General features: G+C 34.6%; 2 protein-coding genes across 4 annotated transcripts; one reads left to right on the top strand and one right to left on the bottom strand.

Moving 5' to 3' along the window:
* The first annotated feature begins 6,521 nt into the window (after positions 1-6,521).
* On the top strand, positions 6,522-10,278 carry LOC17874526 (TORTIFOLIA1-like protein 2). Of its 2 annotated transcripts, none has more exons than XM_023778358.1 (8): positions 6,522-6,671; positions 6,943-7,633; positions 7,761-7,955; positions 8,041-8,143; positions 8,239-8,885; positions 9,092-9,757; positions 9,851-10,016; positions 10,142-10,278. In XM_023778358.1, the coding sequence occupies exons 2-8, from the start codon at positions 6,980-6,982 to the stop codon at positions 10,153-10,155; spliced, it is 2,445 nt and encodes an 814-aa protein (XP_023634126.1). In that variant the 5' UTR covers positions 6,522-6,671; positions 6,943-6,979; the 3' UTR covers positions 10,156-10,278. The 2 variants fall into 2 exon arrangements, with proteins under 2 accessions (XP_023634126.1, XP_023634129.1); XM_023778361.1 differs by having other exon boundaries at positions 6,956-7,633.
* A 51-nt stretch (positions 10,279-10,329) lies between these two features.
* Positions 10,330-13,309, bottom strand: LOC17874535 (probable serine/threonine-protein kinase PBL17). Of its 2 annotated transcripts, none has more exons than XM_006279347.2 (6): positions 12,999-13,309; positions 12,379-12,701; positions 12,149-12,284; positions 11,490-11,626; positions 11,252-11,375; positions 10,330-11,028 (listed from the first exon to the last, which is right to left on the bottom strand). In XM_006279347.2, the coding sequence occupies exons 1-6, from the start codon at positions 13,075-13,077 to the stop codon at positions 10,514-10,516; spliced, it is 1,314 nt and encodes a 437-aa protein (XP_006279409.1). In that variant the 5' UTR covers positions 13,078-13,309; the 3' UTR covers positions 10,330-10,513. The 2 variants fall into 2 exon arrangements, with proteins under 2 accessions (XP_006279409.1, XP_006279410.1); XM_006279348.2 differs by having other exon boundaries at positions 12,379-12,704.
* Positions 13,310-14,797: the final 1,488 nt, after the last annotated feature.

The raw sequence follows: 14,797 nt of genomic DNA on the forward strand, positions 1-14,797 counted from the left end.
AATTCCTTTGAAAACCCTAAACCTAACAAGAGATCTACTCAGACATGGTGAATGAAACAAACATCATGAATAAAATAGATATCATAAAAGAAATCAATAGCAGAAGTAAAGGAGTTCTGAATCTTCTCTGAAGGAGATTTTGATTCTTCTCTCCTGACTCTCTACAAATCTCTCTCTCCAAAAATAAAGCTCTCTCTCCAAAAATAAAGCTCCCCTCTTAACAAAACCCTAAAAACTCAATATATATGTCTTAACCACGAACTGGACTTAATTGCAAATAAGGGAAACTTCTGGGCCGAATCTGCAAATATTCTGAACTTCAATTAAGCGAGAAATTCAATTGCCGTCAGATATTGGTGTCGATCGACAACAGAAGTTGTGACGCTCGACACTCACACCAAATATGCTTTCCCGGTACATTCCTTCGGCACATCTTCTCCAAATGCTCCTAAATGCTCCAAAAAGCTCCAATCCATGCCAAATAGCTCCTAATCCTGAAATGACTGCAAAAGACTCGAAAACACTATAAAAGCTCTATAAATAAGACTTATATCAAGGCCAAAAACCCGTAAAAACCATGATATATCAGTCGTCTTAGCCTTATTAAATTGGTCTGTAATATCTTCAACATCCTTGCAAACATCAAACTTCTTTTTCTTGTTCTTCATTTTATTGGGACTTTCAAAGAGAGGAAGACAACCAGAAATCTCACTTGATGTTTTCTTCTCATTCTTGACGGTGTAAACCTTTTTAACCACCCTTTGAGATGGAAATTCATCATGTGAGGTCTGCTGCATCTCAACCATCCAAGACTTGAAGCAAACAGAAAAAAACAAAATAAAACAACCTCAGAAGCGATAGTAATGTAACTATAAGTCTTGAGAACAAAGAATTTAACTTACAGGTTGTTTACTATTTCCCTCATCATCTTCATCATGAATCGAAATGGCATCATCTGGTGCATCAGTTGGTTTTGCCTCTTTCAGATCTTTCAACTCTGTCTCAACTATTTTAATCCTCTCACTCGTTTTTTCAACAACAGTTTCAAATTTCCTCTCAAGCTCATCTAGTCAACTGCTTAAAGACTTGCCCAATTCAGAGATTGTCCCATTCACTTTTTCTATTGCCCTCCAAATATCCAACATGCTTTTCTTCTCTTGTTCAGCATCCTACAATACTTTTTATTTTAAAATATATATACTTTTAAAAGAAACACTGTTGAATATAATAATTAAGAGAAACCTTATATCCATATGTTCTTCGCGAATCATATCCGTCTTGTTGATGACATTTGTTCCTTCATCTTTTTCTGAATGAGTCACGTTCATTCTCTTCTTCCTAGGACTGCTTCTACAATTTTCATTCTCCTTATCTGCTACCTTTCTTTTTCTCTTTTTCAAACACACATCACCCGTTTTGGCACACTCCCAAGCATCTAAAGATAAACGGTTATTAATGATATCTTTAATCAACTCATCTAGGTCTGGATCCGTATTCTCAGCTGTGTCACACCATTGAGGGTACATGGTTTCCTCTGAAATAGGAACCATATGCCTTACACGGACCTACAACCAACAATTGAAGATATTAGTTCCCATTTAACTATTTATAAAAAAAACAATAACACTACTACTTGTCAAAATAGTTACTTACTTGTCCATGATTTTCCTTCTCTTTTTTAATGAAGTTTTGGAAAACTATATTTTTGCGTGAAGATCGCCAATCAAGTAGTGGAACACCTATCATTTCTGTCCTTCTCTCCCCATAAAGTTTTCCAATTCCATGAACACTTTCATAAACCCAAATCAACAAAGCATGAACACAACCATGTATTGTGAATGAAGCTTTCTCAAGGTTGACAACCTTAATAGAATTCATAAGACAAGTAAAAGCCACTCGACCCCAAGGATATTTCTCAAAAGCTACTGGATATAAAACTCTTTTAGCGGTTGACAACGGGATTCTAGATTGAGAATGAATTCCATGTACACATACCGATAATAGACATAACCTACCAACCATCAACCTCTTCTCAAGCGACCATGCCTTACTAAAATCAATAACATTTAACAGCTCATTAAACATTGGACCTTCTGTAGTTGTTCCTATTTTCATCTCGTTCCAAAACTCATGGTGATCACCATCAAAGTTCTCAGACACGTCAAAAGGGTCACAATTTAACCGTGTAATATCTGAAAACTCGTTTAAAGAGAATCTGATAGGTCTACCATCAATCAAAGACCAAACCTCATGAATGTTGTTGATGGCAAGCTGATGTGTGAGGAAGAAATGAACTCTGTTAGCAGACCATGTGTACTCCAATTCAGCTAACTTTATAAACACTCCAAGCGATGAATTCTTCAACTTATCCCACACGTCCAATCCTAATCCCTCTTTTATAAGACCAATTCTTGAGATAAAACAATAGTGGTTCATGCTCCTATCTTGCAGAGGTGATTTCCCTTCCTCATAAAGACGAGTAGGATATTTCTTGCTTGAAGACGCCATTCCTAAACAATAGAAAATCCATGTGACAGCCATTAGATTTCAATTTAAGTAGGAAAAAACAATTATAAAGCTGAGACCAAACACAAAGAAATTAGTTAAACATTAAACTAACACAAAGAATGAAATTGAGCTGCTGGATTCAGAATTCTATTGTGAATGAAACTAACACAAAGAGTGATCAAAATCACACCAAAAAAACGGGCCATGTCTCGTGCTTTCACATCATCTACTAACTGCCTCCACGCTGATCTTAATACACATATTCTAACAGTGGAGCTATTTTACTAACACATGCTCACAACTGAAAATAAGAAATTGAATTTCAAATAGCGTAACAAATTAAAAAAAAAAATCACCTCAAGAGATTGAATTGTCTGTGTCTCACAACTGAAGATAACAAATTGAATTGTCTGTGTCTCACGCTCAAGAGATGAAGAGAAGCGAAGAAGAACTTGGGATAGTGACGAAGAGGCGATGGGGAAGAGAAGTAGAGCCGATGGGCAAGAGAGATGGAGTCACGAAGAGAAGAAGAAGCGAAGGGGAAGAGAAGGATGGGACACGAAGCTTAACTGGAAGAGAAGAGGAAGAATTTTGTCGCGAAGGGGAATTTCAGAGACGACGCAGTGAGAGACCACCGGAGAGGAAGATATCACCGGCGACTCAAAATCCCTAATTTGCTTCTGAAAAAATCTCAAACCCTTGAAATGTTTTGTCGCGTTAGTTTTGTTTGTTTTTTTATTTTTTTTTCTTTTCTATAATTCTAACTTACATTTTATATTAAAATTAAATTAAAATAGTAAAAATATAAAATTGGGTTTTTGGTAATTCTACAATAAAATTGTGTTAATCTAGTTCTTAGATGTAATGGGTGTCAATTGAGTTATTTTTCATCAAATTTGGGTTAATCTGGTTCATTTTCTCTAATTTAAATCAGTACATAAAGAGCCTTTGGCTTAGAGTTAATAGAGTTAATTCACAGTTAACAATTACCTACCTCAATCAAATCACTATCAATTTTCATTAACTACATAGTAATCAACTATGATAGTTTTTTAGTTCTCAAAAGAAGGAAAAGTTGTTCGATCATTTACTTTTAAATGTAATTAGTAATCTTGTTGTAACAAGACCACTTAAAAGCTATAACTAGAACAAAGCTCAGAGATTTAAACTTATCACAAATGTCAGAGATATAAATCAAGACAATGTGAGAAGTCACTTATCACTAACCATTAACAAAGACAGTACAATTACATTACAAGCTATTATAAGAACAAAGGACAGATATATAAAGCCAAACAGATTCAATTTATGGGATGAATGTTCAATTCAGACACTACAATTACATTATAAGCTATTAGAAGAACAAAGGTAAGTTATATAAAGCCAAACAGATTCAATTTATGGCATGAATGTACAATTCAGACACTACAATTACATTATAAGCTATTAGAAGAACAAAGGTCAGATATATAAAGCCAAACAAATTTGTTACCTATAAATCAAGACAATGTGATACTAGACACTTCAATTAATACCTTCAATTTATGCCAACACAAAACAATTCATTACACTACGAGGGGTGTATTCAAAATGGAATTTTAAGAGATTTGAGTTTTATTGGGTTTTTAAATGATTTTGATGATTTTTAGGGAAGTTCATATGACTTTTGTAAAATACTTTTAAATCTCACTAAAAACCATGAGATTTGGATTTCTGTATTTTTAACTAAGGAAATCCTCCCAAATCCTCTGAAGTCCTTCAAAATCATTAAAAGCCAAATCCACAAATTGTTTTAAATAACAGTGGATTTTAAGGTGGATTTTGAAATCATTAGTTGAATAACAGTGGATTTCATGAGACTTTTTAAAATTCATGTTTGAATAACAGTGGATTTGTAAACTTTTTACAAATAACTTGAAATTTCACTTTGAATACACCCCCCTACCAATTTACTGGTTCAATTAACACAATGACTAACCAATACACAGCTCTTTTTACACCAAGAACCTCGCATTCAAGAATATATATTGCATTAAGTATTAACTAAATGGATTGTCTTACATACATGTAAGTTTGCAATCACAGGTGCTGATTATCCGATTGAGTTTTCCAACCTCAGCCTCAGTTTCAATCCTCAGAACAAAGTAAAATACAAGAGTTAAGGTTCATCTTTACATAACACACTAAACCTACATCGACTTCGATAACAAATTCATAATGGACTCCCAAACCAAATATCAAACCGACAACAGATCCAAATCCTCTTTGAAAACACTTTAAACCAACATATCTATACCCTAGAGTTGAAAACTTGTACAACTGAAAATTTATTGTTATTCGATCCCTACAAATGAAACCCTAGAACTAAATATCAGAACAACACAAAGCTATTTTGACTCCAATTTAAACAAAAAAAAAACAAAGGATAAAACACATAAAATAACGAACACCACAGATCTAAATATCCATGGCCATTTATTGTGAATGAAGAAGAGAAAACTTTACAGTGATCGGTAAATTCAGCCAAGGAAGGAACTTGAGAAAAGAAGAAGAAGGAAGAGAAGAGAGTTGCATGTACCTGAGTAGAATCGATTTGGGAATGGAGAGAGAGCACGTCAAGACGGTGAGGAAGAGACGGAGGAGATCCAGAAGATGGTGAGGAGGAGACGAAAAAGATGGTTAAGAGGAGCCGGAGAAGACGGTTAGATCGTGACGAAGAAGACGGTGAGATCGTTCTCTTGTCGAAATCGCAACTCTAGCGTTCGAGAGATAACAAATTTGGGGATTTTTCTTTTGTTTCATAAAAGATTAATTTTTTCTTTTACAGAAAATAAAACCCTATCACAACACCACACGTGACATAAGACTCCCCTCTCAAAACTTCTTAAACAAAAACCGAATGGACCTTACGAATTCACTATTTTGATTATTCGGACTTTGTTTATTGGCCTAAGGCCCATCGGTATATGGCGTTAAAGATGCCCTAATGCTGCTATATTATTGGTCTAATTTTTTATCGTTTAAAATTTAATTTAAAAATAAATTTATATTTAAAATATTATTATTTTTATTTTAAAATTTTCTTGCAATCTCCCAACTAGTGGAGATGCTCTAATGGTTTTGAACTATTATATAAAATTTTATCATTATGTAAACGTTGGACATACATTTTTTTTTATCGATTAAGTAATCTACGTCCGTTTTCAAAATTTAAATTGCAAAATATGCGGAAAAATGTATTTTATTTTAAATATGTTTATGCAGTAATATAAATTAAAAATAACTAAGATTATACAAATATATTAGAGAGAGATTTGATTTATTGGAGAGAGATTTTATGAATTTTTTTGATGTAATAAATATTTTTTTCAGTTTTGCGAGTTGTTTGTGATTTCATTACAAAATTTGCTTTTAAGTTTTATAAGTTATACAAATGTAAAGGGTGTAATTCTGCAAATATTACCAAATAAAATGTTATAAACAAAAATAGATTTTAGTACAAAATTTACTTCAAAAAATATATATAGATGTGTATTATTATTTTTGATTATGGTATGCTTAATAATATTACAACCCACTAGTAGTATACTGATAATTGCAAATTCCGTAATTTTATCTGTATAATATGATCATTAGTGTAAATTTGATTTACTGTTATTATTTATATCAGTTACATATTTTTTTTTCGTAACATCTACGAAATTACGCTAATCAATTGTACGGATTAGTCCAAAATTTTCGAATTAAACATAGCCGGGCCCGTTAAAGGCCCAGTGATCCATGCGTTTTCTCGCGTCAGGTAAAAAAAAAAAAAAAAAAAAAAAAAGAAGAAGTTAGTTATTGCAGTCAAACTTTAAAACCTCTTTTGTGTTTTTAAATTTTCCAAATCTCATCAGTCACTCTAACCCCACAAGATAAAAATTCGAAAAACCAAGCGAGCGCGAGATTCAAAAATCAAAATCTCACAGTCACGCGACTCAAAGTAATCTGTATCACACGCGCCTCTCTTCTTGAACTTCGTCTCCCTCTCTGCACACAAACCAACCATCTCTTTGCTTTTGAATCTCTCTTCTCTCTTTTTTTGAGATTTTTCCTGGAAAAAGCAGAAATCGAAACTATTCATCTTCAATGGCGTCTCACCACTATCTTCATAACGCTTCATAGTATGGTTTCGCTACTCTCTCTTCACCTTCAATTTCACTTCCTCTGTGTTTTGTAGGGCTGTGTACTTCTCTGAGGATGACGAAATCGTTGTTTTAGAGTAGAAACATTTCTTCATCTTCTTCTTCATCTTCGTCTTCTTTCCAATTTTAGATTGCGCTGATCTTATTTTAGAGCAAATTAGGGAGAGATTTGATTTGGATTTGAATTTGAATTTGCTTCTTCGATTCACCAAATCCTTCAGTTACATGATATTTCTGGCTTCGAATCTAGTTGATTCTTTCAGGTATTGTGTTTGAGGAGGAAGATAATGAAGACAAAGATGCAAATCAAAGGAAGAGGAGGAAACATGGCGACGAATCCACAACAGGTGATATTTGAGCTGAAGAAGAAGGTTATAACTGCGTTAAACAAGCTAGCAGATAGAGATACGTATCAAAGAGGAGTTGATGAGCTTGAGAAAACTGTTGAGCATTTAGCACCTGATAAGATCTCTTGCTTTCTCTCTTGTATACTAGACACTGATTCTGAGCAAAAGACTGCTGTTAGGAAAGAGTGTATCAGGTTGATGGCTACTTTAGCTAAGTTTCATGAGGGGCTTGTTGGGCCATATCTTGGTAAGATGGTTTCGAGTATCGTTAAGCGGCTTAAGGATCCAGATTCTGTTGTGAGAGATGTGTGTATTGAGACTATGGGTGTTTTAGCTTCCAAGATGAGTTGTTATGAAGATGAGAAGTATGGGGTGTTTGTTTCTTTGGTCAAACCGTTTTTCGAAGCTATTGGTGATCAGAATAAGTATGTTCAGTCAGGTGCGGCTTTATGCTTGGCTAGAGTCATTGATAGTAGTCCTGAAGCTCCGGTTGCAATTATACAACGAATGTTAACGCGGACAGTAAAGCTGCTGAATAACTCGCATTTCATCGCTAAACCAGCAGTTATTGAGCTTAACAGAAGTATCATCTTGGTATGATATTTATAAAACCATATTTTTCTTTTTTTATTTATGAGTTTGAGGCTTTGCTGCTACTATTCTCATGTTATTCTTAGATGTGGTTGTATAATTAAAATATGGGTGATTGATTCTATTCTAGGCTGGTGGGGCTACGGCGAAGAGTGTGATGTCCTCGGCAATGACTAGCTTTCAAGATGCCCTGAAAAATAAGGACTGGACAACTCGTAAGGCTGCTTCTGTAGCACTTATGGAAATAGCTGCTACTGGTGAAAAGTTTCTTGGACCTCTCAAGGCTTCCTGCATCTGCTCTCTTGAATCATGTCGCTTTGATAAAGTTCGTGCTCTTTTTCTAAAAATTTACTCTCTTACAGAAGAAATATTTGGAATGAGACATCTAACTTCTTGTTTTTCTATTTTAGGTGAAACCAGTGAGGGACTCAGTTATCCTTGCCTTACAATATTGGAAAGGTGTCCCTGGGTCTGATAGTCCAGAGCCATCTGAAACTGGATCCTCTGTAAAAGGTGAGTTAAGAAAATGGTTTGGTCTTCAAATCTTTGCAACTTTAATTTTCACAGACTCATATCTCTTCTTTTTGTTTATATGTTTGTAATTGCAGAAAGCTATAATGGAACTCGAGAGAGTAGTGAACTTTTCAGCACCACTGACTCGAAATTGAAGGATGCTTCGTCTAACAAATATGTAACTGATTTGGCAAGGAAAAAGGTTCCTGTCTCTACCAGGAAAGTACCTGCACGTTACAAAGACGACCCTCGAAAGACTAAACAAGATGATTGGCAAATTGAAATCGCAGTCCCAGAATCTCCTGTTTCCAAGGTTGATATTCTCAATGAAGAATCAGAGGGCAGTTGCATCACCAAGACGTTTGCAGAAACCACAAACACACCACAAGTGACATATGAGTACATTCCAATAGAGGTTAAGGCAGATTGCTATTTAACAGACGCTGTCAATGAAAATGATGATATCAAGTCCATTACAGTATCGTCAAGCAGTTTCCGGGCAAGTGGTATGGTAAATCCAGCAATCACAAGTAAGCATTTCGCAGCTGAAGAGGCTTATTCTGAGGACCATCCATTCTCAACTAAACTGAAGGATCGTACAAGCCTTGACTCTACTGTAACAGTGTCAAGCTCTCAAACCAATCATGACTCCTATGCTCAGATTGCAAATGAAATGGCTTCTGTACGTAAACAACTCTCAGATATTGAGAATAAACAGTCACGTTTGATAGATCAGCTACAGGTCAGTGGAATTCCTATTACAATCAAATATCTTTGACCAGTTGACGAATTTATCGATGCTCCATTCAACCTTTGTATATTCAGGATGCGTGTTCTCAATAACTCAGCATGATTTTTGAACTGTCTTAAACTATCCTATGCTTAGGAATGGATGGTTAACATGAAGTCAAACTAAGATATATTTTTCTTCTTGTGTTAAACTTCTAGGCGTTTTCAACAGGAATAATGAACAACTTTTCAATTCTTCAATCCAAAGTGTCAAGCTTAGAATATGCAGTGGAGGGGATAGCTCAGAACATTGTCTTGCATGCAGATATATCAAACTCCAATTTTGTGAAGAACAACCAAGGTAGTACCCAGTCACCAAGGCTCTCTAGTTGCACTTCAAGAACTTCTACGGATATCCGCAATCGGCAATCTACATTATCATCTTCTAAATACTCGATGACAAAGGAGAACAAGACACATGGAAGAAGCAGACTAAATGAATCGCAGGGCATGGAGAAGACGCGGAGTAATCCTTTAGGTAAGACTGGTCAACAACATACTAGAGAGGACATTTGGAACAACATTGGACAGGGAAGGCAAACATTGATCCAGACCCGGACATCTTCTGATTCAATTCAAAGCATAAGACAACATTACACAGAGGTGATGAGTGGATCAAGGAAACCTGTGACAGATGTGGTTGAATCAGAGTACCTAGAAGTGCTTTCTTCTGGTGATGAGCTAGCGCTTATCGAGCTTCTTGACAGAACTGGCCCTGTGCTGGAGAGTATGTCATCGCAGACCATAAATGAAATTCTCAGTATACTCCTGTCATACCTCCTCGAACGAAGATTTATGAACTCAATACTTCCTTGGTTACATCAGGTTAGTTTGTTGAAACCATGCTTGAATTGCCATCACTACTACTACTGGAATAATGTTGCTGAGTAAAAACTCCACTCTATTCTCTTCAACTAGGTCGTTGACTTGAGCACTACAAATGGAGCTAATTATCTTATTCCATCTGCGAGAAAGAGAGCTCAAGTGTTGTCTGCAATTCAGGAGGCTTCAGGCATGGACTTTTCAAATCTTGCTGAGAGAAGAGCAGTTACTCAAATAGCAATGAAGTTGCGTAAACTATGGGGTAAGCTAAGATCTCTCCTTTGCGTTTATAAACAATGTACCTTTAACTGTTTAACACTATTAAATCTTCATACTATAAGGTGTGGCCATGTTGCTTCAAATTAAAGTTATCTTACTCTTTTGCAGGGAAATGTTCGTGATCATTACGCGTGCTGAAGTAGACAACAAGACAATGTTTAGCTGATGTTTTTTCTAAGTAGTTGAATTAAAATTGTCAGTGTGGATTTTGTGAAAACTTTTAGTTAATCACGTTTGTTTCAAAAGTTTCAGGTACTTGCTCTCTTTTCACCCACACAGTCAACAAAAAAAGAGTGTTTCCAAAAATTCATTTGAATTTCAGAGAAATATCATCAAATTGCATATTGCACTAATATTTGTAATCCCCAAAAAAAAAAGTTCCCAAAAACGAAGACTCAACTTATTTATACATTAAGCCAACTCTGCTACTTTCTTATCTTACAGTCTCAAATCACTGGGTGAATCTTTCTGTCTTGAGTCTTAAATTTTGGTATTATCCAGTTCTGAAAGAGCAGAAACATATTTGTCAGTGTCGACTGCGGCTTCGCTCTTGCTTCGACCACTTTCTGGTCTTCTCCTCCTATGTCCATCCCCATCTCTTGTGCCTTGAGAATCACCAGAAGCATCATATAAGGTTACAGATTTGCCCCTGCTATGGAGGTTAGTCATGACTTCCTCTTGAGCATCACCGTCATCTTTGAGAGTCTCGAGAACTTCTACAACATGATTCATGAGGGGCCTTCCTTTCGGGTTTTGGCTTAGGCATTCGTACGCTAAACCAGCTACTTTCATCAATGCCTTAGTACCGTACTGTCCATCCATTCGAGGGTCTATGATCCTCAAAAGCTTTTTGTTGTGATTCAACAGAGGTCGTGCCCACTCTACCAAGTTATGCTCCCTGCAAGGTCTGCTTTTGTCCATCGCCCTCTTCCCAAGGAGCATCTCAAGGAGAAGTACCCCAAATCCATAAACATCACTTCTCGATGTCAAATGTCCTATTACAACAACCACACATATGAGCCATTTAGTTACAAAGCATTTACATAATGTGATCATATCAGCAGCATGCATACATTTCAAAAGGGTATTTTTTAGCACTGGTAGAAGAACCAGCTATGAATTTCATAGGTACTTGACAATTGACCATGCTGACATCAATGTTATCTTTAACAATTTTAAATGCATGACAGATGCTTATGGAAAATAGTAAAGACAGACCTGTCATTACGTACTCAGGAGCAGCGTATCCATAAGTCCCCATAACACGTGTTGACACATGTGTTTGATCTCCTCTTGGACCATCCTTAGCTAGTCCAAAGTCAGAGAGTTTAGCATTGTAACCCTGCGCAGGCATTACAACTTTCAGGGTGAGACAAATTAAAAACGTAGAAAACAAGGTTACTTCATTGAAAACTCTATGCCTTTGTAAAATTGAAGAAAGGACACAGTAGCTGACCTCATCTAGCAGTATATTTGCTGTCTTCAGATCCCGATATATGATGGAGCGTTCAGCACCATGTAGAAATGCAAGACCCTTGGCTGCGTCTAGCGCAATCTTCATTCTTTTCGACCATGTCAAAGTGCATCCAACTCCTGCCAGTGAATTCCAAAAGAAGACACATATCGTCACTAACAGTCATTTAATTTCTAATATACTTTTGTAAGAAACATTAACATCTCATCTAATAACCTAGAATCATTTCTTTTCGCATCATATTTTACCAGTTACTAACTCCCACCTCATCTGAAACTACACCTTCCTAAGTGGTTTTTACCTTCAACTATTGGGTACATACAGTCTACTGACTGTTCTTTAGAGCACTAGAAGGTGCTTGGTTTGAAAAGCATATTTCAAGAATGGATTTAGTCAGTATTGAAAGATATTGTTTATATGATCCTTTATTCTTTCTTCAAAACTTTTAACTTATAAAACTTGAATAACTTATACTCATATACATCTTCGACAAGTATATGCAATGCAAGAATGGCATTAAATATGAAACTGTATGTCAATAGGAAAGTCATTTTGCGGTTATATAAAGCAACTATGTAAAGAGGGAAATAGATGCAGACTAATTTTCAATCTTTCATGCATTCGATTATACGAAAACTTACTTCGGAAAAGATGTTTCTCAAGGCTCCCCAATGCCATGTATTCATAGACTAACAATCTATGATCATCTTCACAGCAGTAGCCAATGAGCTTAACCAAATTCGGGTGACTAAGCTGTCCTAAATAGTTAACTTCAGCCTACAAGAAAGTGAAACACATTCCCAAGTAAGCATCTCTAATTTTATAGCCAGTCACTACTTATAAGTTTGTGAAAAGACAAAACCAAATTTACCAGCCACTCTCTATCTCCCTGAAAGCCCTCAGGATTAAGTTCTTTGATAGCAACTTTTGTAGACTTGTAACCACTCCTCACAGACTCATCTATAACTCCTTTATAGACCACTCCAAAACCTCCTTCACCAAGAATATAATCTGGCCTGAACTGCTTAGTAGCAACCTTCATCTCCTCGTAAGTGAAAATATCAACATTCTCATATCCTGGATTTGACTGAAGATCTTTAATGTTCTTAGGAGCTAAAGACAAGCCACCACTCACTTTACCAACTGATGAATCTTGACAATCTGACTTCATTAGATACACAGCTGAATTTTTCCCTGCTGTTCCATCAAAACACAGAAAAAAAAAGATTCAATTTTTCAGCCAATTACATCCAAATTTAACAACTTTTTCCCCTATAAATTTTTCAATACAACATCACACCATGATCCCAAAATTACCCAGAAACCTAAAGAAAAGTTCTTCAATTTCATCCAAATTCAGTAACTTTCTTTGATTATCAAAAAACCCAAATTGGTATATTCCAATATAACATCACCAGAATCAGAATCAGAACAATTTTACCCAAAAAAAAAAAAAAAAAACAGAACCGGAACCTTAAAAAAAAACAGAACCTGGTACTGTTGTCTTCTTCTGATAGTTTTGTTGTTGAGAGAATTGGTACTGCTCTTCAGCACTAAAGCAAATCCCCATCCGAATCTTACAATAATTTCGTAAAAAAAGATAAACACTTTCTCTCGTGGGCAAAAGCGTTATGTACTATTCTTCAATTTGCCATTATCATCTCATTGTCTGTAAAAACCAAAGACAGATCCGATCTCTAATGGGGCTCCGAGAAGAGAGATGGGTTTCTCGGAGGAGGAGGTCGGAGAGAGAGAAGGATGAAGAAATAAACAAATAAAATAGGAGGAAGAAGAAAACTGTAGAGAGAGAGAGAGAGGAATGAATGATCCATTGGAATCGATGGATTTGAGACTAGCCGCCAAAAACGCAACGCCAAGTGACCATGACAACTTTTTTTTTTCCTTCTAAAAAATTATTATTATTTGTATACGTTACTTTATTTTTTGTATTTATGTAAAGACTTTTTTTTTTTGGCTCGTCTTAAGATTTAATCTTGAGTTTTAGACAGAAATGTTAAAAATTTGTTTAAGGAATTTCAATGAAATCTGATTTTTATTTAGATTAAATAATAAATACCCTAGATTTTTCCATAAAACTACACATACTCCTTACCAAATTTTATTTTTAAAATATATTGTTATTATAAGGTTTCCAAATCTATGTAGATAGGAGGTATTGGTCAATGGTCAATATTTTGAATGTTGGTAATGCATTAATTAGTAACGTTGAACAAAAAAAACTCTTTATTTTCTTGGTCGGAGAATTTACGAACAAAGCAAAATTGGTTTTTTGGCCTTGTTATTTCTAGATTTTAGGATTTGGTTTTTGGGTACTCAGATTAGATTCAAGTTTTAGTATAGAAGAATTTAGAACCAAATAAGGTAAACACAATATCGGTTTCAGAACCTTTAAATACCAGAAAATATTATCATTTGGTTTATGTATTTTGTATCCGATTATCCATAATTATACCCCAATTACTTGTTATACTCGATATATATATCTGATTGCACGAAATTGTTTTGTAAATATTTAATTTAAAAATATGTATATTTAGATTTTATGAAATAATGGTTAACTTTTGTAAAAAATAATTAAAAAGTATTAGATAATTTTGTTATTTTTGAGTCTTTTGGTTATTTTGATAAAGAAGAAACTAATATTTTCGAATCTATAATTGTAGTTTTGAATAATTCTGATATAAGAAAAACAAAATAATTAATATTTTAGGTATTTTATTTTACTATAGACTAAAATCGGACCCGCGTTACAGCGCGGGGGAAAAGTTTCAACTTGATTTTCTATTAACGAAAACATTTTCCTAATAAGAGATTTTTCCGGTTGTGTTGATAATTTTTATGATAAATAAACATTATTGATCAAATAGTTGCAAATTTGCAATTGGCAGTAGGGGGGGGGGGTAATTATTCTGTTTCGTTAATCTATATAGTTTATACTAATATATTTCTTAATAAAAAAGTTTTCACTAAAAGTGAATAATTTTTCCATATAATTTGAAATCATATTTATGTAATTGTAAGATTTGGTATTACAAAGTATTTGGTTGTAAAACTTAAGTGGTATGTATCATGTTCTCACCCGTTGCAAAATTATCAATTATTTTAATATATGTTCTGACCTGTTGCAAAGTTATCAATTATTATTTATAATATTCGAACCTTTTAAAATTTAAATATTTATAATATATAAATCTTAAAGTTTAAATTATTACAAATATTGAAATTTTAAAAGATAAAAATTTAAAATATTTTGAAAATTTTCAAAAAAT

Source organism: Capsella rubella, unplaced genomic scaffold (genome assembly GCF_000375325.1).
Source record: "Capsella rubella cultivar Monte Gargano unplaced genomic scaffold, Caprub1_0 scaffold_13, whole genome shotgun sequence".
Classification (NCBI taxonomy): Eukaryota; Viridiplantae; Streptophyta; class Magnoliopsida; order Brassicales; family Brassicaceae; genus Capsella; species Capsella rubella.